The 27,135-nt window shown below is 57.8% G+C and overlaps 2 protein-coding genes across 13 annotated transcripts in view; one reads left to right on the forward strand and one right to left on the reverse strand.

Annotated features, from left to right (window-relative positions):
- Positions 1-512: 512 nt before the first annotated feature.
- TP53I11 (tumor protein p53 inducible protein 11) lies at positions 513-22,121 on the forward strand. Of its 8 annotated transcripts, XM_017858107.1 has the most exons (10): positions 663-820; positions 1,358-1,527; positions 11,933-12,000; positions 13,243-13,317; positions 14,070-14,229; positions 16,983-17,041; positions 17,234-17,282; positions 17,700-17,796; positions 18,933-19,034; positions 19,577-22,121. In XM_017858107.1, exons 5-10 carry the CDS (start codon positions 14,101-14,103, stop codon positions 19,708-19,710), a joined length of 570 nt encoding a protein of 189 aa, XP_017713596.1. In that variant the 5' UTR covers positions 663-820; positions 1,358-1,527; positions 11,933-12,000; positions 13,243-13,317; positions 14,070-14,100; the 3' UTR covers positions 19,711-22,121. The 8 variants fall into 8 exon arrangements, with proteins under 8 accessions (XP_017713594.1, XP_017713598.1, XP_017713596.1 ...); XM_017858105.1 differs by lacking the exons at positions 663-820; positions 11,933-12,000 and adding an exon at positions 513-656; XM_017858104.1 differs by lacking the exon at positions 11,933-12,000.
- Positions 22,052-27,135, reverse strand: part of TSPAN18 (tetraspanin 18) — a 205,165-nt gene continuing 200,081 nt past the window's right edge. For all 5 annotated transcript variants that reach the window (XM_017858103.1, XM_017858099.1, XM_017858101.1 and 2 more), the window contains one exon: positions 22,052-25,290. In XM_017858103.1, the coding sequence (XP_017713592.1) occupies positions 25,243-25,290 (48 nt within the window). In that variant the 3' untranslated portion in view covers positions 22,052-25,242. The remainder of the gene's footprint in view (positions 25,291-27,135) is intronic.

A 27,135-nucleotide genomic window follows, 5' to 3' on the forward strand; every position in this document is an offset into this window, starting at 1 on the left:
TTGGCCAAGTCACACCAAGCAGGGAGAGAGAAGGGTGGGCCTAAGCTGGAAGCCTGAAGGCTGAGTGAACTCAAACTTTAATGACCACCGCCAGTAAAATGGGACTAAGCACAGCGCCCTACGGGTTGCTGTGAAAATCAAATGAGTTAATATTTGTAACTCCTTTAGCATATGGTGCCTGGCATCAGAGAGTGCGCAGCAAACGGTGACTATTGTCGTGACTGTGTTATTACACACTTGGGTATCACCGCCAGCCAAAGCAGTACCTTCCATTTCAGACACCGGCCTGGGCCCGGGAGATATCGCAAGGCTATTTAAGATGATGTGGTTTGCCCATCTACGTTGATCGTCCCAAGAAAGGGGCACCGTCTGCAGAACTTGCCAGGAAAGTCTTCCTGGGCGGCGTGGGCAACGCCAGGCTCTCCCCGCGCTACTTCCTCCCCCGGCGCCTTTTCTTGGGCGCGCGTGCGCCCCCTGCAGGCGGCCCCGGGAGAGCCTCGCGGGGAGCCGGGAGCCCGGTTTCCCCGCCAACCCCCATCCCACCAGCCCCGGCGGCCACCCTGGGGGCGAGGCAGCCCGGCGCGTGGGAGGGGACGGCACGCCATTGGCTTGTTCGCGGAACCGAGAGGAGGGACCAGCGCGGGCCGCCAGACTCGGTAAGCCCCGGCCGCGCAGGGCGCCGCGCGCAGTCCAGCCGGCCCTGCCCTGCCCTGCCCTGCACTACCCGGCTCCGCGCGGGCGGCGATGTGAGGCGGCCAAGCCTGGAGCCTCCGCGCTGGCACCAGCTCCATCGCAGCCCGCGCCGGCACGCGCGAGGCCCGTAAGTTCTGCTCCCCCGCCGATTCGAGCCGCGGACTTTCCCCGCCCGCGCCCGCCGCCGCGCCGGCCCCGCCCGCCGCCGCCGCCTGCGCAGCGCAACCCAGCGGGGCTCCTGCGGCCGCCGGGACCCTGCGCGCGCTAGCCAGACGCCCCGGGACATCTCGGCACCCGCTGAGCCCGCTGGGACCCCAGGGGGTCGCCTCCCCGGCTCCCCAAGGCGCCGTCTCGCAGCCCCTTCCGTCTCCCCTGCGCGCTCTCCCCTCGCCGCCCCTCCCTCTGACTCGGTTTCCCCTCTCCCCCGGCTCCGCGGTCGCCCTCCTCCTGGACTGCTTATTTCGTCCTCGGCCTCTGCCTCTCGGGCTCGAGCTTTCTGCTTCGGAGCAGGAGAGAAACGGAGCGAAAGCAGTTTCTGTCTCCCTAGGGTCTGACTCGGTCCCCCGCGCTCGGTTCTCTGTCCCCTCCCCCTCCCGCCATTGTTCCCGGCCAGAGGAGTGCGCGGCGCAAACTTGCGAGTTCCCCCCCGTCTTTGCCCCCGCAGGGCCGCGGACGGAGGTGGTGGCGGAGTTCCCGCTGCCCACAAGTCTGGCCTGACCTTCTGGGGCGGGGGCCTAGGGGCAGAGGCCCTGGGCCGGAGGACCTGGGGCCGCCTAACGACTCGGAGCTCCCCGCCGGGGGACACCGGCGCTCGGCCCGGGTCTCAGAAAGTGGGTGAGTGTCTGGAGCGGGGACATGAGGGACAGATTGGAGGGGGAGGGGCGAGGCTGGGAGAATCCCCCGTCCCCAGGCTGGAAAGGGGCGGGCAGAAACCCAGGCCGCGCCTGAGCCCAGTTAGGGGTGGGTAGGGGACGCACAGGTGGAGACGCCCCCTACCCTCCTCGAAGTCGCGCGATCTGCAGGAAGGGGGCAGTGTGGGGCTACTGGCCGGGCGCTGGGTGGGCTAGGGCCCCTGCTGTGGGCAGAACACTAGCACCTACCCGGTGGAGGCTGTGTGGAGGAAGGGCCAGGACGCCGCGCCCACCCCGGCGCGCCCCACTGGGCGGGGCGGGGCGGGGCGGGGCTCTCGCCTCGGGTCCCCTCGCTCGGAGCTCCTTCGCCCTGACCCAGTCGCGGGCTTCCGCCTCCTCCTGGACCTCGGGGGCAGTGGGTTTCTCCTCCGGAGCGATGCAGGCTGGGGCAAGAGTATCGCAGAGGCCAAGAACCCCGAGGCTCCTCCAAAGCCCAGAGCGGCTGGCCAAGGCCCCCTCACCACCCCACTATCCCGCATTTCCTGGTTGGTTTCTTTCAAACAAACTTCTTGACGGGGCGGGCCTGCGAGGAGAAGTCACGGGGGCTGCCCACCCCAACTATGTGGTCCCTTGAACCTCCAACCCCGATGGCCTGTGGAGAGGGGACCAGGACCTGCGGCCGGCAGATCCCAGGGACGCGGGGGTCGTTTTGTTGCAGAGCCAGGAGGGGGCACTGTCCGCCCTTTAGCCTCAGTCCCAGACTTCAAGAAAGGAGAGAAAAGATTTTTCTTGTTGGGTTGTTAGGAAATAAGACTATTCTCCAGGCTTCTTCTGTCCCATCTGTAAAATGGGTCTTCTTGTTCCTGAGGCCCCCTCTGTTCCACGATCCCAGGAGGCCTCTGCCCTGGCCGCTTCTTTTCCAGTTACATGTCGTCAACTTCCTCTGTGCTTCCAAATTTGGAGTGGAGGACTAAGGCCCAAAGCCCCTTCACCCATGTCCAGCTGTCATGACCTGCCGGTTCTAGGACTGCGACCTATTTTCTGCACAGCTCTGCCTCCAGGCCCCCTGTGCCTTCTCCAGCTCACACCCAGCCTCCCAAGTTCTTTAGATAGCCCCACCTCTGTGGGAAGAAGGGCCTGCCCCTCTAGGGGTATGGCAGAGGAGTGGGCTGGAGTTAACAGGAATGTCCCATAGTCACACAGTTTGGGGCTGCCCTTTACTTTTGCTTATCGAACAAAATGTTTGCGAGCATTACACCAAAAATGGCTTATGGAGAAAAGTGCCAGGGACAGTTTCAGGCACTGGGGAGATAGCTATGGACAAAATAAAAATTTTTGTCCTCATGGAGCTAATGCTTAAAAGCAGGGGGCAGGAAGAGGCAATTACCTAAAAAAAAAAAAAAGCAAATTATATAGTGTACTGAGAGGTGAAGGGGAAAAGTTGTGTTGGGGGTACTGAGGCCAGGGACTGGGTTGTCATTTTAAACAGGGTGTCAGGGAGGCCTCCCTGAGGAGGTAACTTTTGAGCTAAAGCCTTGAGGGAGATGAGGGAGTGAGCTGTGTAGACAGCTAGAGGACAGCCCGTGCAAAGGCCCTGAGGCTGGAATGTGTGTGCCCTGCAGCTAGGGGGAAGCGAGGGGCTGAGGAAGAGATAGGAGGCAAGGCTGACTGAGAAGGGATGAATTCCTCCTATTTCACAGGAGGTGAGGGAAGTGAGGCTCAGAGACAGTATATCAGTCACCCCTGGACACACAGGCCAGGAGTGGCAGCTGCAGGGCGGGGTGCCTGATGTTCTGACTCCTGGCCCACGCTACCTCCCTGGCACCCTGTGTCTCACTGTTTATCCTGCTACACTGGCTGGACCCCTCCCAGGGCCAGCGCAGTATCATCCTCCTGCCCCAAAGTGACCCTTGCTCTCTCTCATCCCACTTCTTTCTTAATGACCACTCCCTTCTGAGCACCCCACTCTGACCCGGCACATGATCCCTAGAAGGGGACCTGCTCTGAGGCAGATTTGGTCAAGGGGGCAACTGAGGCAAGGAATAGAATCTTCTAATCTAAAAATAATGAGCAGCATTATTATTGAACATTAACTACAAAACAGGCGCTGTTCTGGATTTTTTTGGTGTGTCTTCTCACTGGTGAGAGGTTGGTGTCATTATTACACCCATTTAACAGATGAAGAAACTGAGTCCCAGGGAGGCAGAGTCACTGGCCCAAGGGCATACAGCTCATAAATGGTAGAGCCAGGATGAAGCACAAGCCTTTTAAGTCATGAGCTAGTCCTTTAACCACTAAGCCAGCACCCCAGGATTGGGGAGACACTCAGTCCTGGACTGTGGCTGTGGCCCATCTTATCCTGGGAAAAGGGCAGGGACCCTTCCACCTGCCTCCCCCAACCCACAGAGAAGACAGATCACCACTTGCTTTTGAAGAAATGGGCTCAACCTGGTGGAGGATCCCTTCGAGGAAGCTCCTCTCCTTTCCTCTCCCACCCTCTTCTCCTCCCCTCTAAGTTCCTGAACAGCCACGGGGCAGGGGAGGGGCATGGGGAGAGTTGGGGCCGGGAGGAGAGGTAGGTGCCTGCTGCATTCTCACCAGACCCCTAGCCTCATAGGATCTGGAAGTCAGGCTGTCCTGATGATGACACTAGCTGCCCTTAAGGGCCCTGACATGGTCACTGGGCCAAGGGACAGGCAGGCCTATTCTCTGAGTGAAAAGGACAGGAATTCTTCGTGTTCTGCCCATGTGAATGACCGTTGAGACAGGAAGAACCTCCCAGTGATTTCTGAGCGGTGATGGAGGCCATCAGAGGGCCTGATCCCCTTGCCCACAGCAGCAGCTTCAGACCCCCCAGGGGAGGACCCCAGGGATGCCTCCTTCTTGCCACCTGCTCTGCCCTGACCTCTCGCCCTCTTTGGCACAGTAGGGAATGTTCATATTTGTCCCTAAAGCTTTGGAAATGTTTCTGATGAAAGGTTGGGCTTTCCTCTGCCTTTCTGGAAATTGGGCCCCTTCAAACAGAAGGAGTAGGAAGATAGGACCTGTGTGCCGGTCCAGGCTGAGGGGTGGCGGGACTTGGGGGTGGGGCAGCTTGAGCTGGGGCCCAGCAGGGACCTGGAGTGTGGCTGCTGTGAGGCAAGGCTGTGAGGGACCCTAGAGACCACATTCTCATTTTCTTAGACAAAGAAACTGAGCCCCAAAGACAGGGTCTGGCTTACCAGTGATGGCAGAATCTGCCTGTGACCTCAGCTATCCTCCGGGCCCAGTGACTCAGGACACACTGCCACCTTCCAGCTCCAGGACAAACCCTCCACTACCAGATCCCAGGGCACATGTTCCTGGAGGTTCTTGGAAATGGGGCGTGGAACCTTTCTCAACTGCAGAGCCGTGTCATGGAGACAGGGGTTGCCACTGCCACGGGACTCGCATCCTGCGCCCACCTCTCCCGGCCAGTTCGGCTCTGTCCTCACTCTTTGCAGCAGCCTGGACACTGAGCCCAGTGGTGATGCTGAGGTGATGAGGGAGACGGATGCTGCAACTCCGCCCTCCACTGGCTCAGGATCTGCTTGAGAGACAAGACTGACTAAGGCAGCCCCGGCCTTTGGAATAATGATGCTCTCGAGGGATGGCCTGATAGCAAGCCAGCTGGAGCCAGCCGAGGCCCAGCCACCCGGTAGCCTTGCCTCGGCTTCCTCCTTAGCTGTGGGCCTCCGATGAAACCTGCAGCCCAGAGGCCGCTGTGAGGATGTCAGTAGTGCAGCCAATTTCATAAAGCCTCCTTTGTGTCCCGTGACTTCTATATTAGCTCTCTAGCCCCCGACAGCCCTGTGACTCAGGGACCACTGCCCATTTACAGTGGAAGGAAGGGAGGCTCCTTCAGAAAGAGGGGTTTGCCCAAAGGCACGAGGCTAGTAGTGCAGAGCCAAGATCTGAACACAAGTCCCTTAGTCCCCAGGCCTCTCCAGTACAGCCCTTGACAAGTAGATTCACTGCTTGAGGGCCCTGGCGACAGATTCTGGGCTAGGGGATCTCTAGACCCTATCCTGCCCACGGGGCCGATGGCAGCCCTGGGAGGGACTGCAGCTGGAGCAGATGACGCAAGCTCTGGACCTTCTATTCCGTCCCACCCTCCAGGGAGCAAAGATTCTTTCTCCTGCCTCCCCTTCTCTCTGGCCGGTGGCCTGAGGCTCTGGCTCTCACTGCCAGCACCCCGCCCCCCAACTCTGTGTTGCCCTGTCCCAGACCCCATTTCCAGCTATTTTGTACCAAGGCGATAACAGAACAATGGGTCTCCCTGCATCCCTCCCCAAGAAGTCCTGCTGGAGTTGCAGGGCCTTAACCTAAGGGAGGCTGGACCCCAGAGAGGAGTCCAGACGCTGGCAACCGCCAGGGACTTTCCAGGGGAGCTGCCATGGGGAAGATGGCTTAGAGCTCCGTTCTTTATATGGGCCAAGTCCACCAAACACCCCCCACGCCCACCACCGCACACATTCACACACACACCAGCTCCTCTCAGGATGTCCAGTTAAAGAACAGTTACCTTGGCTTGAATTCCAGCTCTGCCACTTACCTCAAGGGACACTCGAATAAGTCACCTGAGCCTTCATTTTCTCATCTGTAAGATGGGGGTGATAATATGGCCATTCTCATAGGGTTGTGGTGGGAATTGCAGGGGATTCATGGTCTTGAAGTACTTGCCCCGCTCCCTCCAGCCCCGGGGTAGGTGGCCCTGGGGACGGTCTTCCTTATGAGGGGTGGAGGAACAGGTGTGCCGTCTGCCCCTATCACAGAAGCTCTTGTTTGGAAAGGCAGTGGCTCCTTGGCTGAGGTGCACAGCAGCAGTGACTCCCCCTTGATTCACGGGGAGGCTTGGCCACTGATGGACGTTCTGGGCCCCTTCCTCTTCCCTCCCTCATCTTCCCCACTCCCCTGGCCAGTCAGGTTTCCTAAGCCAGCCCTCACGGGCATAGTCTCCATGCTGGGGACAGCTCAGCAGTCCATCTGTTTCTATGGAAACCAGGCTTCCTGGGAAAGAGGCAGGGGATTGGGGAAGTCCTCCAGGAACTGCAGGGGAATGATGCCTCAGTCCCATCTGATCTGCCCAGGGCAGAGCCTGGGCAGCCACCTTATTCATGTTATTAGTTGCTGTCCTTTACAGAGCACACACCAGAGGCCAGGCTCCTCAGCTGCACTTTCTCATCATCACACATCACAAACCTGTGGGCTTCGTAGAAGTAATAGTGTGGTTTCACAGATGAGGACATAGAGGCTCAGAGAGGTTAAGTAACTTTCCTGAGGTCACAGAGCAATTAAGAGGAGTAGGGATTTGAGCCCAAGTTTTCCCAATCGTTACAAATATGCCTACCACCTCCCTGTCTGTCATCCTCTCCTGACTCTTGTACCCCCAACAAGCGCCTCTCTTCCTGACTGGTTTAGTCTTGCGGACTTTGCTTGTTCCCGCCAGGTCCCTGGGCTCTTCCCTGGCCTCAGATTCCGCAGCAGATGGGGAGGTGGGAGGGACTGCAGGGAGTCAGATCTTGGCTGAAGAGGTCCTCTTAGCTCCTCCCAACTCTTTCATTCAATCACAAATGCCTGTTGAGCTCCTCATGTGCCCAGAGTTGTCCCAGGCTCAGAGAACAAGACCCAAAGACATCCCTGCCCTGGGGCACTCCCCTGCTGGTGATGCCACAGCTTTCTGAGGAGGTGGGGGGCAATGTCAGAGGCCTAGTGTTCTCATCCAGTCCTCTAACCTTCACTGCTGCCCAGACCTCCCTCTGCCAGGCCCTCTGCCAAGAGCATGTGCACCCCCTCTCCTGGAGTCTTCAGCACCCCATGAGTAAGGCAAGTAAGGCGCTGTGGTGTGATTCCCATTGTACTGAGGACTGAGCCTGCTCGCTTACGGCCACCTGACCAACAGAGAGTGGCCACTTTTGAACCCAGTTCTGCCTAATTGGAAAGCCCTTCCTGCCCTGTGCCATCAGCTTCTGTGTGGCCTGGAGCACAGCCTCTCCTCAGCCTGCCACATCTAACCTGTGGGCTTCTGAGTGTGCTGGTTGGGTTTGGCCCGACAGCTGCTTATTCCACCTGTGTTGACAAAGTGCCTACTGTGCACCCCAGCCTCACGGAGAGACACACGGAAGAGCACAGTATAAGCCATACCTTCAGACTGGTTGGTCTTGGGGAGCCAAACTGCTGTGAAATGACCAGGAGTGGACCAGAGTCTGGAGGAAGATGAGGACCCAGTGTCCTGGGAGGGTCCCTGGAAAGAGCGACTGTGTGCAAAGATAGCCTCAAGGAACAAGGAGCATGGTGGAGGGACAGAGTGTCCCAGGGACCTTCCCACTTGGGTAAAGGGTCAGCAGCGAGAACCAATGTTGAAAGGTTTGCTGGCTGATTGGGAATGTGGGCGAGAGGAGCTGGCAGGGCAGAAGGGAATGGTTCAGGATCCTAGGCCTGGGCCCTGGGAGCCACGTCCTCCCTTCTTGCCAGACAGGTGATGTGGGTGGAGGGGTGGCTGTCGTTGCTTCCCCTGCCCCCAGCCTTCTGCAGCCTGGCTCCTGGGGAAACCCCCCGGGGCCCTTCAGAAGGCAGTGGGGGCAGAGCAGGAAGCTTCCCAGCGCTGATGGCAGGCTTTTTCCACTGTGCATGGCTGAGTGGAGAAAGGGAAGTGGAAGGAGGGCCAGACTCCTCCCTGGGCAGGGCACTTTCCCCATGGGCGCCCACATGCACTCCTTCTTTCTCTCTCCACCAGCACTTCTGTGAGGTGAGCGTTCTCACTACCCCCATTTCACAAGAGAGGAAACTGAGGCTAGGAGAGCCGCGGCGACTTGCCCAAAGCCGTGCAGCTGGCAAGAGGGCAGAACCAGCACTCAAACCCAGGTCCCCCACCCCCAAAGCCAGGGTTTGGCCATAGTGCCCGGTGGAGTCCTCTGTCCCTACTTAGGTTAAAATGTGCCAGGCCTGAAATAAACACCTGGAGTGGCCCTGAAGGGGAGGAAAGGTCAAGGGGAGACCTGAGGCGTGTGCGTGGCTTGCCTCGCAGGTGGGGCAGGTGAGGGGCTGCTGGGTGGATCTGATCATTGCAGGGCCCAGTCCTGGGGGTGAAGCAGGGACGGAGTGCAGTTCTCAGAGCAGTTATCTGTGCTGGAAGGTGGGTGTGGGGCCCTCCTCCCTGGAGGTCAAGATTCCATTTTCTCTGGGGGGTCCTTTGTGAGTGGTGACCTCCCTGCTAGGGTGGGGTTGGGAGGTGGGCACAGCGTTTCTCACCAGCCCAGATGTCTGATGGCAGTGCCTGTGGATGAAGATTGTCCCACCCATGAGTAATTCCGTCCAGGACACTGTAGTGCGCATTCTGCCCAGCCCCAGCAGGTGGACACTGACATGTCCCACAGCCTTTGATTTGCAGCAGCTGTTGTTGGCTCCAGCCTGGGGTGCAGAGAGTAATGCTCTGTGTGTGTGGTGTGTGTGTGTCGTATGTGTGCTGCATGTGGTGTGTGGTCTGTGTGTGTGGTGTGTGTGGTGTGTGTATGGTTGTGTGCTATGTGATGTGTGTGGGGTATGTGTGTGTGTGGTGTCTATGGTGTGTAGTGTGTGGTGTGGGTGTGGTGTGTGGTATGTAGTATGTGATGTGTGTGGTATGTGTAGTGTGTGTGGTATGTGTGATGTGAGTGGTGGGTGTGTGTAGTGTGTGTGTGCGTGGTGTGTGGTCTGTGTGTGTGGTGTGTGTGGTTGTGTGTGTGTGTGTATGGTTGTGTGCCATGTGATGTGTGTTGGGTGTGTATGTGTGTGTGTGGTGTCTATGGTGTGTAGTGTGTTGTGTGGGTGTGGTGTGTGGTATGTAGTGTGTGATGTGTGTGGTGTGTGTAGTGTGTGTGGTATGTGTGGTGTGAGTGGTGGGTGTGTGTAGTGTGTGTGCGTGGTGTGTGGTAGGTGTGTGGTATGTGTGCATGGTGGGTATGTGTGGTGTGTGTGTGTTTTGTGTGTGCATTGTGTGTGGTGGGTGGGTGTGGTGTGTTTGGTGTGTGTGTGCACATATGTGTGTGGTGTGTGTGGTGGTTTCGTGTGTGTGTGGTATGTGTGTGGTGGGTGTGTATGTTTGTGGTGTGTGTGTGGTGTGTATGTGGTGTGTCTGTGATGTGTGTGGTGTCTGTGTAGTGTGTATGGTATGTGTGGTATGAGTGGTGGGTGTGTGTAGTGTGTGTGTGCATGGTGTGTGGTAGGTGTGTGGTGTGTGTGCGTGGTGGGTATGTGTGGTGTGTTTTGTGTGTGGTGTGTAGTGTGTGTGTATGTGTGTGGTGTGTGTGTGGATATGTGTGGTGTGTGGTGTGTGTGGTGTGTGTGTGTAGTGTGTGTGGTGTGTGTGTGGTGTGTGTGTGGTGTGTGTGTGTATGGTGTGTGTGTATGGTGTGTGTGTGTGTGGTGTGTGTGGTGTGTGTGTGCGGTGTGTGTGTTGTGTGTGGTGTGTGTGTGGTGTGTGTGTGGTGTGTGTGTGTATGGTGTGTGTGTATGGTGTGTGTGTGTGTGGTGTGTGTGGTGTGTGTGTGGTGTGTGTGTGGTGTGTGTGTGGTGTGTGTGTGTGGTGTGTGTGTGTATGGTGTGTGTGTGTGGTGTGGTGTGTGTGTGTGGTGTGTGTGGTGTGTGTGTGCGGTGTGTGTGGTGTGTGTGTGGTGTGTGTGTGCGGTGTGTGTGGTGTGTGTGTGTGTTGGTGGAGAAGGGTCAGCAGGCAGAGGAAAGCAGTTCATCCAATGCCTGGAAGCTTCTGCCCCTCAGAGGTGGGTTGTGGACACAGCCTGGGCCTGGTGGGCAGTGGCTGAGCGCCAGCCTTGTGCCCTGGGACTGAGATCTGGGACTTTACCCAGTGGGGCGGAGAAGTTAAGAAGTGCTAGTTAGGCACATTTCCCGCTCCTCCATGGCCTCCATCCCAGTGCCACTGCCACATGGGAGGCCTGGGGAGGGTGGGAGTGTCTGTCTAACAATTGCCCGTCTTCATTGAGGACTTGCTGTGGGCCGGGCACTTCCCCATGGCTTCATGGAGATTACATCTTTTATTCTCACGGTGTCTCTGTAAGATAGGACACCTTATTTTCCCGACTACACTTGGGAAGACTGAGGCACGTAGAGGGTAAGTGACTGACCTGCCCACAGGCACACAGCCAGGCACTGATGGATCTGGGATTCAAATCCAGGCATTCAAACCTCAGCAGTTAAGCGCTAACCCATTAGGCCTTCTGGCTTGAGCAGTGAGCTGGCTCTTTCTAAAGCACTGTCTGTCCATTATTTTGTTTCTCCTGAGGCCAGCTCCAGGGGAAAAGTGAGGCTGGCTGCTTTCACTTCACAGATGAGGACCCCAGAGCTCAGAGAGGAAAAGTAACTCACTTTAATCAGTAGCTAGCAGATCAGTGCCGCCTCCCCGCCCCCACCAGGCTGGGAGCTCTTTCAGGATGGGGCCTGTCCCACCAGCCGTGTACCTTGCTCACAGCAGACCTCACTAAATGCAGTTTCCTCGTGCAAATGTGCAGGTGTTTTGCTGAGTGCTCTGAGCTTTTCTTTTTGCCCCGGTCTCCCTAGGAGGTGGGAATGACGGCTCCATTTCACAGATGGGGAAACTGAGACTCAGAGCACAAGGCCACACAGCAGGAAGGGGTAAGACAGGACTGAGGGAGGCAGCACATCTGGCCCGGGAGAGGGGTTAACCAGCCAGGAGGAGCTCGTAGAAGGGCTGAAATAAAGACCGACCTTACCGAGTGTTGGCGAGGATGTGGAGGAACTGGAACACTCCTGCATTGCCAGGGACACGCAGTGACATGGCTGCTCTGGGAAAGTCTGATGCTTTCTCTGAAAGTCCAACAGGGATGTACCACACTGCTCAGCAGTCCCACTCCTGGTATTTACCATAGAGAAATGAAAACTTACGGTCCCACAGAAACGCGGGTTTTTAGCAGCTCTATTCATAATCGTCAACAACTGGAAACAAGCCACATGGCCTTCAGTGACCAAATGGATAAACAAGCTGCTACATGTACCCCAGGGAATACTGCACTCCAGTGAAAAGGAGTGGACTCCTGATACACACAGTGACTTGAAGGAATCTCAGAGGCATTCTGCTCAATGACAGGAGCCAGCCTCAAAAGGTTCTATGCTTTATCATTCCACTTACCCAGCATATTTGAAAACACAAAAGCTATAGTGTCAGAGAATAGATCAGTGGTTGCCAGGGTGGAGGAGTGAGGGGAGGGTGTGGCCAGGACAGTCCCAGGGAGTTTTTGGGGTGATGGAACTGCCCGTTATCTTGGTCTGGAGCTGGTGGCTCCAAAAATCTGTATGTGTGCTAAAATTCAAATAACTGCACAACTAAAGCCCGTCTATTTTGCTGTATGTATTAAAAGATAAAAGGCCACGAGGAGGCTGGAAGAGGAAGGGCATGAGCCAGGCAACATCCTTGGCTGAGGAACAGGTGAGGGACCCGGTTCTCACCAGCGGCTTAGTGACTTTCAGGGCAGCCTCGCCTGGCCGCAGGAGGGATGTGGCTAATTGTAGCTTCTATCTGGGTTCACCAGAAGGTGGTGGCTAGCAGCTGAGGTGTTGGGACAGCATCCTGGGCCCTCCAGGAGCTGGGTGATGAAAGGTTAGGCTCTGGCTTCCCTGGCAGGGTGGGGTTGGCCTCCTGTCCTGATGGCTGGCACACACCGAAGAATTAACCCAGAGTCTCTGTGTGCCAGGCATGGGACTGCCGTCACAGTTACCACCCGCCACTGTCTCCTATCACCACGGGGCCTGTAGCTTCTATCTGGGTTCACCAGAAGGTGGTGGCTAGCAGCTGAGGTGTTGGGACAACATCCTGGGCCCTCCAGGAGCTGGGTGATGAAAGGTTAGGCTCTGGCTTCCCTGGCAGGGTGGGGTTGGCCTCCTGTCCTGATGGCTGGCACACACCGAAGCATTAATCCAGAGTCTCTGTGTGCCAGGCGTGGGACTGCCGTCACAGTTACCACCCGCCGCTGTCTCCTATCACCATGGGGCCTGTGTGTGGGGAGGGGAAAGGCGTATCCACTCCCTTTTGTGGATGAGGAACTAAAGCCAGGGGGCGTAGGAGGGTAGTTTGGCCTAGAAATGACATCACACTCACTAAAGACCGCCAATATCAACTTTTGCAGTTTTTTTCCCCAATGCGACATGGTATACTGACTGCCTCCCTAGTTGATCCGGTCTACAGCCACATACCCCACAGTTTGATACTGTGTTCTGATGTTTATTCGGGTGCTTTATTTTAAGACATCAGGAGGCTCGAAAATGAGAGGTGACCTGGGGACATCTCTGCAGTCTGCCTCTGGCAGCCCTGGCTGGGGCTGGAGGGTGAGATTTGCCTGGGGTCACAGGACACTGAGACAGCAGGGTCCCCTGGTGGAGAGCCCAGTGGCCTCTGAGCCTGTCTGCAGATGGGGATGGCTTTTCTGCCTTTGCCGGAGGGTGGGTGCAAGTGGGAATGAGATGCTGGAAACGTCCCGAGGTAGGGAGTGGCACACTGTTATTCACCCTGGTTGGCATTGAAACCCCGGGAGCTTGGTTTCCTCATTCACAGTGTGTCCGTCAGTAGCACCCATCTTGCAGGGCAGCTGTGATTAAAGAAGCCAGGGCCACCCCGGAGCCAGCCTCTGAGGCTTCACCTTACCCCGTTTACACTTCTGTCTCCTCTGCATAGATTTGACTGACTGAGGACGCGACGGGCACTCAGCTTCTCTGCATCTCTATCGTCCAGCGGAGGGGCTGGCACATAGTAGGTGCTCCCAGCCTGACTCAAGATGTTGCTGGGGGTGGGGTACTCCCCTACTGGGGACTGGGGAGGACCATGGGCAGACCTGGGTACCAGGAGGGGCTGGTGTGGGGCTGATGGCCGGGAGGGCAAGGCCTGAGCAGGGAACCTAGACCACCTCAGCGTCCCTGCCAACACCCTGGCAGCCTTCTCTGGCTCTCCTGGGTATGAGGGCACCCCATCCCCTTCTTCGGTCCTGGCGGGTTTGAAGGGGGGTGGCAGGGAGATGGGAGAGGGGCTCACTGGCCTACAGGATTGGGCAGAAGTTTGGTGGGGACCCAAACCCCAGAACCTAGAAGTCCCTGCCCCAGGCTCGGACAGACCCTCCCGTCTTCTGAGCCTCGTTTGCCCCCATGAATCCCGGCTTCTTTCCTCCCCAACCCCGCAGGAAGCTTGGAGGTGGCCACCATCCAGGCCCAAATGCCCTCTCCTGGGCCCTACGCCTCCAGGGCTGGCTCTGAGGCACCATGCAGTCTGTCAGATGGCGTGGGCTGTATCCACCTGAGCAGACCCGCTCCCAGAGCCTCAGAGGCCTGGAGAGCGTTGCCTCAGCCATCTGACAAGGAAGCCAGCTGTGCTCCCCTTGCTGGCCTGGGCTGGTGGGGAGGCCTCAGCAGGCCTGGCGTGGGGTGTGGCCTTCCCCTACGTCAGGCCCCTTCCCCTAGAGTCTGGAAGCTGGGGAGGAACTCTGGCAAGAGACCGGTGTCTCCCCTCAGCCCTTCTGCAGAGGCCGGGCTGGAGGAGAAGATGGCGGCCAAGCAGCCCCCGCCTCTGATGAAGAAGCACAGCCAGACGGACCTCGTGAGCCGCCTGAAGACCCGCAAGATCCTTGGCGTGGGCGGGGAGGATGACGACGGGGAGGTGCATCGCTCCAAGGTGGGATGCAGAGCAGGGGCCTCCGGCACCAACTGGGGAGGCCAGGCTGACCCACCAGAGGGGAGAAGGTTAGCCGAGGCCCAGGGAGCCGCAGGAGTTCTAGGACTTAGCTGATGTTCCTAGAAATGTAACGGCAATGCCAGGGGAATAACGAGATGGTTAGAATTAAGTGCCTATTACACGCCTGGTTTTCCAGCAATTGCTTTACAAGCATTATTTAAATCTTCTCGTTAGCACTAGAAGATGCAGATACTGTAAAATTATTAACNCAGAAGGTGGTGGCTAGCAGCTGAGGTGTTGGGACAACATCCTGGGCCCTCCAGGAGCTGGGTGATGAAAGGTTAGGCTCTGGCTTCCCTGGCAGGGTGGGGTTGGCCTCCTGTCCTGATGGCTGGCACACACCGAAGCATTAATCCAGAGTCTCTGTGTGCCAGGCGTGGGACTGCCGTCACAGTTACCACCCGCCGCTGTCTCCTATCACCATGGGGCCTGTGTGTGGGGAGGGGAAAGGCGTATCCACTCCCTTTTGTGGATGAGGAACTAAAGCCAGGGGCGTAGGAGGGTAGTTTGGCCTAGAAATGACATCACACTCACTAAAGACCGCCAATATCAACTTTTGCAGTTTTTTTCCCCAATGCGACATGGTATACTGACTGCCTCCCTAGTTGATCCGGTCTACAGCCACATACCCCACAGTTTGATACTGTGTTCTGATGTTTATTCGGGTGCTTTATTTTAAGACATCAGGAGGCTCGAAAATGAGAGGTGACCTGGGGACATCTCCGCAGTCTGCCTCTGGCAGCCCTGGCTGGGGCTGGAGGGTGAGATTTGCCTGGGGTCACAGGACACTGAGACAGCAGGGTCCCCTGGTGGAGAGCCCAGTGGCCTCTGAGCCTGTCTGCAGATGGGGATGGCTTTTCTGCCTTTGCCGGAGGGTGGGTGCAAGTGGGAATGAGATGCTGGAAACGTCCCGAGGTAGGGAGTGGCACACTGTTATTCACCCTGGTTGGCATTGAAACCCCGGGAGCTTGGTTTCCTCATTCACAGTGTGTCCGTCAGTAGCACCCATCTTGCAGGGCAGCTGTGATTAAAGAAGCCAGGGCCACCCCGGAGCCAGCCTCTGAGGCTTCACCTTACCCCGTTTACACTTCTGTCTCCTCTGCATAGATTTGACTGACTGAGGACGCGACGGGCACTCAGCTTCTCTGCATCTCTATCGTCCAGCGGAGGGGCTGGCACATAGTAGGTGCTCCCAGCCTGACTCAAGATGTTGCTGGGGTGGGGTACTCCCCTACTGGGGACTGGGGAGGACCATGGGCAGACCTGGGTACCAGGAGGGGCTGGTGTGGGGCTGATGGCCGGGAGGGCAAGGCCTGAGCAGGGAACCTAGACCACCTCAGCGTCCCTGCCAACACCCTGGCAGCCTTCTCTGGCTCTCCTGGGTATGAGGGCACCCCATCCCCTTCTTCGGTCCTGGCGGGTTTGAAGGGGGGTGGCAGGGAGATGGGAGAGGGGCTCACTGGCCTACAGGATTGGGCAGAAGTTTGGTGGGGACCCAAACCCCAGAACCTAGAAGTCCCTGCCCCAGGCTCGGACAGACCCTCCCGTCTTCTGAGCCTCGTTTGCCCCATGAATCCCGGCTTCTTTCCTCCCCAACCCCGCAGGAAGCTTGGAGGTGGCCACCATCCAGGCCCAAATGCCCTCTCCTGGGCCCTACGCCTCCAGGGCTGGCTCTGAGGCACCATGCAGTCTGTCAGATGGCGTGGGCTGTATCCACCTGAGCAGACCCGCTCCCAGAGCCTCAGAGGCCTGGAGAGCGTTGCCTCAGCCATCTGACAAGGAAGCCAGCTGTGCTCCCCTTGCTGGCCTGGGCTGGTGGGGAGGCCTCAGCAGGCCTGGCGTGGGGTGTGGCCTTCCCCTACGTCAGGCCCCTTCCCCTAGAGTCTGGAAGCTGGGGAGGAACTCTGGCAAGAGACCGGTGTCTCCCCTCAGCCCTTCTGCAGAGGCCGGGCTGGAGGAGAAGATGGCGGCCAAGCAGCCCCGCCTCTGATGAAGAAGCACAGCCAGACGGACCTCGTGAGCCGCCTGAAGACCCGCAAGATCCTTGGCGTGGGCGGGGAGGATGACGACGGGGAGGTGCATCGCTCCAAGGTGGGATGCAGAGCAGGGGCCTCCGGCACCAACTGGGGAGGCCAGGCTGACCCACCAGAGGGGAGAAGGTTAGCCGAGGCCCAGGGAGCCGCAGGAGTTCTAGGACTTAGCTGATGTTCCTAGAAATGTAACGGCAATGCCAGGGGAATAACGAGATGGTTAGAATTAAGTGCCTATTACACGCCTGGTTTTCCAGCAATTGCTTTACAAGCATTATTTAAATCTTCTCGTTAGCACTAGAAGATGCAGATACTGTAAAATTATTAACTCATTTTATAGATGAGGAAACGAAGGCTCAGAGAGGTTAGGCAACCTGCCCACGGCCACATTGGTAAGTGGCAGTACCAAGCTTCAAGTCTGTGTTTGGCAGAGCCCTGAGCTTTCATATGTCACCATCATATTTTCAGCTTCTTTTAAACCCTAGTGTCAAGGGGAAGCAGGAGAGGGGGTGGCCTCATGTGACCCTCCCCACCTGGGGGACCCTTTGGCCAAGCCGAGGTACCCAGGTGGGTCCCTGGGAGTGCAGGACTTGGGAGGATGAGTGAGTGGGGGCGCTGAGAACTGCCCTCACCCTGGTTGCCTCTGACCCCCTCTGTCCACAGATCAGCCAGGTCTTGGGCAATGAAATCAAGTTTACTGTTCGGGAGCCTTTGGGGCTCAGGTGAGCATTTACCTGACTTTTTGGGGGAGGGGAGGGGTTGAGGGGAGCAGAATGCACAAGACCCCTCCTCATTTGGCCTGGTCTCTGGATATTGTCTCATTACCTCCCCCAAACCTGCCATCCCTGGGGATCTGGGCTGGAGAGGGAGGGTCCCCTGGGGCAGGGCTGTGACCTTCTCTCCACGCCTCCCAGGGTCTGGCAGTTCGTCTCTGCTGTGCTCTTCTCTGGCATTGCCATCATGGTGAGCCCCCACCCCCGGCCCCTGAGATCTGGCCCCGTATGGCTGCCCCAGCCCTTCTCCGGCTCACCGGGGGTACCTCCTCCATCCTGGCCCCTCATGCAGGGCCCATCTGTCAGGCTCTCGGACTGCCGGTTCTCAGGCTGCCTCCGGGAGCCTGACTCCTACACTGCCACACCTGTGCCCTGTCCAGGAGCACACTAGATCCCATGGTTTGTGGCCTGACTTCTTGTCCCAGGAACCCTGGAGTTTTCTGTCCTGGCATGGGGGCGGGTGGGGACAATCAGGTCCAGACCCTGGACTGCCCCCAAGGATGCTGATCCTGCTCCTGGGGGGAAGGAAGGCATCCGTGGGAGGCGTCAGCTGTCACCCCCCACCGTCTCCCAAGCGGGACCTCTAAGCCCCTCTCACTGCCCACAGGCGCTTGCCTTCCCTGACCAGCTCTATGATGCGGTCTTTGATGGAGCCCAGGTGACCAGCAAGACCCCCATCCGCCTCTACGGCGGTGCCCTCCTCAGTGAGTACTGCTGGGGCAGGGCCTGGGGGAGGCGATGGGCAGCTGGGAGACCCAGCGGGGCTGAGGAGAGCACGGGGGTCCGTGCCTGGGCACCCCTTCCTTTCTTCGGGCAGATGCTGCAGCACACACCCCGGCCTCTGATGAATCTCTCTGCTGGGGATGTGCTGCCATCTTGTGGCCATTGGTGGAATATACCCAGTGGGTTGGAACTTGCAGTTGCCACCTTCTGCAGGGAGCGCTCCTAAGTGTGTGCACTGCCCTGGGCGTTGTGGTACAGAGATGGAGGAGGCCCAGGCCCAGCCCTCTAGGACTTCACAGCCTAGAGGAGAGGCAGATCAATTCAGTGTCTGCAAAACCCCTCGCACCCACCCTGTTTTATCCCCAGAGCCACTTCTGTTTGGACCACTTGTGTTTCCTCTCTAACCTGAGATGCACACGTTAGGATTTGGAATTATAGTTTTTAAAGCTCAGCATAGGTAATATGCCTCCCTTTCTACAAAATATTCCATGGCTCCCTATTGCCTACAGAATAAAGGCTCAGCTCCTCTGGAGTTAGAGTTGTTGGAATAAAATAAATACACACCCAGTGGCATGTCTGGTACCAGCAGACACTGGGTGGGCGGGGCCCGCTAGAGGCCAAGTCAGTGGTTCTTCCACTGAAAAGTAGGTTCATCCGCCCCTCCTCCTGGGGAGTTCCTTAGAGTGAGTTCTTAATGGGCTCAGGTTTTCTGTCTGGGAGTCTGTGTGAAAGAAAACCCGATTATAGGACCAGGTAACCCATTAACTCATGGATTCCATCAACACAGCATCCTCCTGACAGAACCAGACGTGGGCAGGGGCCAGGAGCTCAGCCCTCCCCCTTTATAAAGACATTGAGTCTCAATGTGGGGAATGACTCGCCCAGTGTCACATAGGGCCTTGAAATGACAGGAGCAGGCTGAAGCAGCGGCATTGAGTCTGGAGGGGACAGGATCAGGGACAGACAGCCTTGATTTGAGGAGTGTGAATGGGGCGGAGGCATGGAGTCCAGGACCCCAGCTGTCTTGCAGCGGTGGCCGGAGGAAGGAGGAGCCTCCTGCCCTGCTGGGAGGGAGTCAGCAGTCCCACCCCCAGCCCCTCTTCGTCCCCTGCCCCAGGCATCTCCCTGATCATGTGGAATGCTCTCTACACGGCTGAGAAGGTCATCATTCGATGGACCCTGCTCACTGAAGCCTGCTACTTCGGGGTCCAGTTCTTGGGTGAGTCCTGGGGTGGGCAGTGAGAGAGGCTGATGGGCAGCTTCGCCCCTGACCTGCCTGCTCTAGCCACTTGGGTGTGTGGGAAGTGATGAAAGCCTGTCTGTGGGGGGCTAGTGAGGGGAGAGAGGGATAAGGACTCACCTGGCTGTGTTTACATGTGTGCCTGCACACCTGTGCACACATGCCTAACACACATGCCTGTAGCTTCCCAAATCCACACACTTCTGTCTATGGCCTTGCACACACATGCATCTGCAGCCCCCCCGCGCCCGCTGCCCACTGGACCCAGCACCTGTGTAATAACGTGCACTCAATTTTGCCCACCTGCTGTGCCCCGGTTCCTGTCACATGGGAGACATCAGAGCAGAAATATCTGTGGGGTTGGCAGAGGCAGGGGGCAGGTCCTGTGCTTCCCACCTGGGAGGATCCTGGGCTCAGAGCAAAGTTAGGGAGACGGCCACACCAGCGCTGCGGGCTGGGGGGCGGCCCCAGGACACATCCCCTCCTCTGACCCTGTGGCCTTGCCGGCCTCTCTCCCACAGTGGTCACTGCCACGCTAGCTGAGACGGGCCTCATGTCCCTGGGGATCCTGCTGCTCCTGGTCAGCCGCCTCCTTTTTGTCGCCATCAGCATTTACTACTATTACCAAGTCGGCCGAAGACCCAAGAAGGCCTAGCTGCCCGCTGGGCCTGGGGCCCTGCCCATGCCCAGGGCAGAGTGGCGCTGGGGCCTCGGCTTCCCTCTGGTTCCTGGAAGGCAGGAGGGTCCCCTGCCCTGCCCCAGCCCTGCTCCAGGGAGGCAGGGGGTGGGGGGCCTTCCTTTCCTCCTGGGCACCCTGCGTGCTGTGATCTCCTGGGCTTTCAGGCTTGACATGCTGGTTTGGGGAGAGACAGGGCCTCTGCTGCCCTAGTCTTCACCCTCACAGTGATACCTCCTTTCCTTGGGTCTCTTGGCCACCAGACCCCCTCAACAGACAGACACTGACTAAAGTCAAGCTGGAGTCATGAGGGTAGTGGGCTAAGTCGAGGGTCCAGCCTCTTCTGCCAGGAAGCCCTTCTTGCTTTTGAGAGAGGCTGTGACCACCCCCCATCCTTCTCCCCACACCCCCGGCCAACCTAGCGCCCAAGCAGCTAAACTTGGCTTCCCTCTAATCCTGGAAAACCCTGTACCCCTCCTCCCCAATCTGGCCCTCTCCACACGCACCCCCTGAACACACAGACACACAACACAAACACACACACCCCCATGATGTGAGCAAGCACATACACATAACACACTCACACACACACACGTGCACCTTCACAGCCCAGCCGAGGGCACGCAGGCAGGGTGTGCTGTCTGAGATGGCACCTCCCTTTCAGCCGTTCTTCGAGGATGGCCCACACACAGCTAGAAGCCCTGTCCCCATTCTCCTGGCCTGGCGCGATGAGCTCTCCTGGGACCTTGCTCTAGGGCACTCTGTCTACCCCAGGACCCCGGAGTCCCCTGGGAGCCCCCTCCCTGCAACCAGCCTGAGTTCAGAGGCAGCCAGCAGCGGCAGCCACAGGCCGCACGGACAAAGGGACACAGCCCCCAGTGGAGACCATTGTAAGTGGCGGGGCTGGGAGAGGAGGAACCAAAGGAAAGCCATAGCGCTCCCTCACCCTGGAATGTCCCCCAAGGCCTGATGGCCACTGGGCTCAGCCTGTCCCCCACTCCTCCCTGCTTCCCAGTGAGCTGTCCCCAACACCTGCAACCCTGGCTGCCTCTAGGGTCTGGCTGAGTGGGACTGGGTGGCCCTCAAACTCAGCACAGGAAATAAGTAGAAATATTTCAGCAGGCCGCCTCCCCTTGTCTCCCCCACCTGGCAACCTGGCAAAGGCTGACAAGTGGCTGTCTTGGGGCTGAACAGCCCCCACCCTGCCTCTCCCTGCGGGCCCACGAGCCTGTGCTGTATCCACCCCCCATTAGTCCCTGATCCCAACCCTCTCCCTCCTGCCAGCACACCGGCACACACATGGGAAGTGGCAAGCCCCAGCCCTGGGGACAGACGTAGGGAGAGAAGCAGCCCCAGGCCCCAGACTCGCTTCTCATCCTGGTGGAGAGCTGGGAATGGCTGGAGGGTATCTATATGTACAGCCAGCTCTGGCTGCTGCCAGGTGGGCCCCTGCCAGGGGTCCTCACCCCTGTCCAATCTGTGCCTGGCTGTCCCTGCACCCAGATACAGCACCATGGCCTGTACCCAGCAGAGCAGTGGCACCACCGTGGTTACAGTGGATGCCCCGAGGCTCTGCTTGGTAAACGTGGCCGAGCGGAATGGGAGCCTGGACCCTGAGGAAGGGCCCCTCTCCTGGCATCTGTCTCGCTACCTAAGCCTGTGCCTCTCCCTAAAGAGCTGCCTCCCTGCTGCCAAGCCCTGGTCTGGCCACGAGCCACTACTGCCTCCCACCGGTGGTGCCGCCAGCGGGCAGTGCCCTCAGGCCGAAGCCCCAGTCCCCCATCTGAGCCAGGCCTAGTCCTCTAATAGGGATGGTTGCTTTGTCCTCCCATAACTGCAGGTGCATTCCACCTGGGGAATGGGGCTGCGCGTTGGGCGTCTGCTGGCCCTGGGACATCCAGTCTTCCACACTCAACCGTGGGATGGGAGGATGGCGTGGCCTTACCCCATGGGGCTGGCCAGGCTCTGGTACAGAGCTGTGCTCACCAAATACTGGGTGGCTTGGTTAGACCTAATTGTAGTGGAGCCTGGGGGAGAGGGTGAAGGAGGGGACTGCAGGTCAGATAAGACCTGGAAGACAGACGTACAGCCTGGGGGGCAGAGGGACTCTAAGGCAAGGAGGACTTACAGTTGGGAAGGAGGCAGTGGCAGAGGGGCCCTTGAGTCCAGCGAGGAAAGCTTAGCGTGGGCCCTGCACTCCGCTCCGTTCGGGGTGACCTGGAACACCTGTTTTCCCAGCTCCCTCCATCCATCAGCAGCCTCTTGTCAAGCTTCCGTCTCACCCCAGTCTATCCCCACCCCCAAATCAAGACCACCTTTCTTCACGGTCACTATTTATTCTTTGTTCCTTTTCTTTTGTAAGAAACAGTCACAAAACCAGTGCAAAACCATCAGTGTGGGCGTCCTGTTTTATATTACAAAACTTCCTCTGGATATATCATATAAAACGGGGTCTCACAGGAGAGGAACGTGATAAATTAGCTCTGCAATCTACGGCAAGGAACATAGACAGTTTTTAAAATAGACTTTCAACATATGAGGGAGGAGGGGGCTTCTGGGGAGATGGGGTGCTGGGGCCTCAGCTGGTTTGGGGAATCCTGTCTGGGCCCCTCAAACACGGATAGATGGACAACGGAGGCTGCGGACAGGCCTGAGCACCAAGGCTAGAAATTAACAGAGACCCTGGGGAGGAGCCTTCACCCCTAGCCCATAAAGAGATATTCCTTTTCTCTAAGAGGCAGAGCTTCAGAGCAGGAAAGTGGCTTTCAGTACAGGCAGGGTTTGTGATGAGCGGTGTAGTCTTGTTCCTTGCCCTGTTAGCAGGGTCCGAGGAAGTCTCTGTTGTGAGCTGTTGTATTCTGGGGTCAAAAGAAACGAAGAGGTATCTCTGCCCACCCCTACCCCCAGCCACCACCAGAACCTGCTGTGGGTTGTAGCTGGACCAAGCCAGCTGAACCCTGTTCCTCCCTGTGCTCTGGAGGGAGGCTCAAGCCTGATCTGGGCTGAGCTTTCTTTGCCTTGCCTCCAAGGAATGGCCTCAGGCAGCCTTGCAAATAGCTACCAGCCTGGGTGAATGCCAACAGGAGCAGAAACCACCTGTCTTCTCTTTCTAGGCTAAGAGGGTGGCCAGTGGCTGGCTGGGGAACTGAATCTGGGCTGATTGAGGGTTCCTTGGCACATTTATGGAAAGCCATTGAGTAGCAGTCTGTGTCCGCCCTTGAACCCACCTTAGATTTCCCTTCGTGACCAGCCCTTTCTCCTGGGTTCTCCCTCTGATGCGTATGGGCCCCAGAAGCCTGGGATGCCCCTGGATTAGAGCCATAAAGCTGTGCAATTTGCCTCAGTCCTTCCCAGCATGGTTTTTTTTGTTTTTGCTTGTCATTCTCAGACCAGCCATTTGCCTCTTCCAAAAAGCTGGGGCTAAGCACGTAGGTGGTTCAAGAGGGGCAGGTCCCAGGCCCCAGGCTGGGCCGCGGTACCAGCGGCAGGTCCCTGGGTCTCGGGAGCTTAGCTTCTATGGAGCTCAGGTGTCATTTATGGGGCTGCCAGAGCAAGCTGTTAAAGGGAGAATTTGGTAAGACTGAGCTCAGAGACCTGGTGGGAGGGCCAGGACTGGCGGGCACAGCAGGAGGAGATTGGAGGAGGGTCCACCTGAATCTTTGCAGCAGGCACAGAGCTTCTGGCTGCATCTCAGAAGGGGGCAGGAGCACAGGCCGGGGAACACTGGGCTTTAGGCTGTGACTCTGAGTGTCCCTGGTGACTGGACAGCCTGAGGGGAGGCTGGAGGCTGATACAGGGTGCTGGTGGCTTGTGAGACAGAATGAGCTCTTCCCGAACAGGGACAGAGGGGAGAGAAGAGAGCAGACATCACACTGCTCCTTCCATCCCTGCCCATGGCAGACATCACTAATCAAACTTACGGTGGCTGGCAGACATCACTCATCAGGATTGCACCGCCATCTCTCACTGAGCCCAGACCAAACCTCAGATCCCCAGCACAGCCTCCAGCAGCCACCCCGATCTATCAGGGTAGGGGCATCTTGCAATCTAGTTGCCAACACTGATCTAGAGTTTGAGAACTGAATACTCGTGGGTGTGCATCCGCGAGTCTCCCTGCCCAACAGCCTGGAGGGAATACTAAGAAATGTGCGAACAGTGAAGAGACAGGAAACCTTGTTGCAGCAGAAATGGCCTCGATGCCTTCAGGATTCTTTAGTCTGGAGAGAAGAGGGCTCAGGGGAGTCAATGTGTGACCTTAACACTCCAGGAAGAAGAGCAGGCAAGCAGGATGCCGTGGACGGAGCCACAGAAAAACAGAAACCTCTTCTGTATATTAAGCTGACTTTAAAGTCAGAACAGTCCAAAGGCAGGAGGCTGCCTTGGGAGGTAGTAAGCTCTCTGTCCCTGGAGGTATGCAAGAGGGTGAAGTCTTGGCAAGGATCTTGAAGAAGATATCCAAGCCTCCGTTCTGGGTGCGGAGAGGGAGACCCAGATGATCTTGGGGATTTCTTCCACTCTGGGAGCTGGGGAGTTGAGGAAGGACAGGGAAGGGGGTGGCTTGTGGGGAGAGGTGGGCAGTGTGGACAAGGGAATGTGAGGTGTGTGCTCCTGGGGACTCAGAGAGACAGGTGTCGGGAGGTAGGAGGGAGGGCGCGGTTGGGAAGTCATGGAATGGTGTTTTCTTAGCTGTAGAGCAGGGAGGAGGCAGTTCCTGGCTGGCTTGCCCTCTCGTCTGGGGGAACCGGAATGCTGAGGCCAGGGGTGCATGTGGGCAGCAGAGCTGACAGAGTCCTGGATGCAGTGACAGCAGCCTGGAGACAACTCAGATTCTTTTCAGAACTGTCATGCCTGTGCTGTGTGTCTGTGGATGGGCCACTGCCCCTCTCTGGGCCTTTGAGATTATTTGGTCCAACAGATGGGGAATGCAAGGATCCTGTCAGCTGGGCCATTCTTGGATGCCGTTTCAGCAGCTCACTCTTGACCCCGGCCTGAACAGGGGATAGTCCATCCTCCAGTGGACCAGGGATTGCGCTGTGGGTTCCGAGTCCTCAAGGATGTGCCAGCTGAATCTCTGTGGGGCCCCCTGGGCTTTGATGACTTCTCTGAGATTTGCTTTGTCCTCCTCGTTGCCTAAATCCTCACTTTCTTGGCATCAGGTCCTGGTGCAGTGAGGAGAGAGGGCCCAGGGTCTGGCTGGACCAACAAGGGCACTGGGCCTGGTGTTCCTTTGGTCTCTAGAGCAGCCTACATCCTGGGCCAGGCACTGGGGTCTCTGTAGAGAGCCCACGGCACCTGCCCTGAGTCCAGGTGAGGATACATCAGTCCATACTTTTGTCTTCATTTTGTTTTGTTAAAAAAAATAGCTCTATGCCCCTGGCCCTTCTCCTGGCCATCTTTGATGGCCTCATCTTCTCCCCTGGGGCCAAGAGGACAGCGGGGAGGGGCGGGGGAGGGCATCGGGTGCTGGGCAGTGGTGGGTGGGGCAAGTCTTCGGGCCTCAGGCCACACCCTCTACTGGATGCCCCGGAAGAGGCACATGGCGAAGATCATGGCGAAAAGCTACAAAAAAGGAAAAAAAGCAGGAACTGGCTTATCAGGCTGGGCCCTTTGTGGGCTGCCTGGTCCTTTCCAGGGGAAGGGTCATCTGCCTCCGGGGCAGAGTGAATGCCTACCCTCTTAGCACACTCCTCCCGTAAGGATTCCTGACATTCCCCTGGGGCCAGCCCTTCTCACCAGCCCATACCTGGCTTTATTTGGTGGAGTCAGGGACCAGGAAGACTTTAGAAACCGAGTCTTGGGTTCAAATCCAGCTCCCTGACATACCAGGGGGTGTCCTTAGGCAAAGTACTTCCCTGCACTGGGCCTCATTATGTATCCAGAGCTTGCCATGTGCCAGGCACAGTTGTAAGTGCTTTCTTGGGAGGTATGTAACCTACCTGAGGTCACATAGCCACCAGCAGGGGAGCTGGAGTTTGAGTCCCAGGCATTGTGACCCCAGAGCCCATGCTCACAACCCCTGCAGGCTCCCCTCCAGCTCACAGGAAGGTGGTGAGATGTAAGTGTAATGCAACTACCTAATGATGTAACGTGCCTGTTATCTAGAAGATGCTCAGTAAAGGTTACCAGGACTGCTATGAATAGGCAAGCAGCTGCAGCCCTTCCCGGAGTTAGGCGCTCCATTCCTGAACACCTGGCTGAGGGCCTGGGGTGGTGGGGCGGGGAGACCCTAGCTCACGGACTGACCAGAATTGCTGATGTCCCCATGGCCAGAGCTCACTGCAAGTAGCCGAGGGAATAGTCCCCAGACCACAGGTCATGGCCAAATCACCAGGAGGCTCACTGGGGTGGGGAGGGGCTGCTGGGACGGGGCCATGTAAAGGTATCCGTCTTGAGCAGGATTCTGCCTCCCATGGGGCTGGCCAGCCAGGCTCATGGGCTGGGCTGGGAGTGAGGCAGCAGATCAAGTATATGGATGCTGCTTCCTAAGTCCCAGCGGCATGCCATCCCCATCATCTGTAATTCCTCTGTGCCCTGGGAGCAGGGTGATCAGCCCATTTTGCAGATGAAGAAACTGTGACTCAGACATCCTGCATCTGGAGCGAGGCGGAGCTGGGAGCCGGACTCTAGGGCCCATGCTCTTCCTGCATGGGACACATTCCTGAGAGTTCCCTGCTGCAGATTTATCGTGTTCATTGTTGCCTCTCATGAGGGGACTTGTTCAACTGTAACAGTGCTGGTGCACAGTAGGGCTCAATGTGTGCTTGTTGAATACATGAATGAATAATAAATGACCCCTCCCTCTCCGCCATCCCCAGTAGCCTCCACGAAACTGCACTCGGTGGGCTGCAGGCACAGTGGGAAAACCAGGCAAGGCGAAGTTCACGGTGCCAGGTGCCCAGGGTGCTGGAGGGGGAAGCTGAGGATCCGGCTGCCTGACTTCCTACCCCCGCAGGCCGAGGACTGGCTGAGGCCCCAGAGTGCCCCTTCCTGGGTTTGGTTAGGTGTGGGCAACGCTCTGTCCAGCCCCTAGGAGCAGCAGGCATAGATCCCAGAGGACAGAGATGGGAGGCGGCCGCTCCTCCCTGTGGCTGAGGCGCCACCTAGTGGTGGTTGCAAATGGTCTGCAGGAGCTCACCTTTCAAGGGGCCCTTAGATAAAGGAGGTTAAGACCACCGTAATGGATGCGTAAGGCCCCGTAGGCCCTGAACACCTCACAGAGAAAAGGCCTGATCTCCAGCCACGGGCTGCAGCCTGTCTTTCAAAGCAGCTGTGCCGATGCCTCCGCAAGCGTGAAATCTCTCTGGACCATGGAGCTGGGGTGGAGGTGAGGATGGGGATGGGGGAGTGGGAGAGAGTGGGAGGGAGTGGGTATGACATTCAGGGCCTGCCCATCCCCACTTCTGG

Source organism: Rhinopithecus bieti, unplaced genomic scaffold (genome assembly GCF_001698545.2).
Source record: "Rhinopithecus bieti isolate Rb0 unplaced genomic scaffold, ASM169854v2 scaffold_46101, whole genome shotgun sequence".
NCBI lineage: Eukaryota > Metazoa > Chordata > Mammalia > Primates > Cercopithecidae > Rhinopithecus > Rhinopithecus bieti.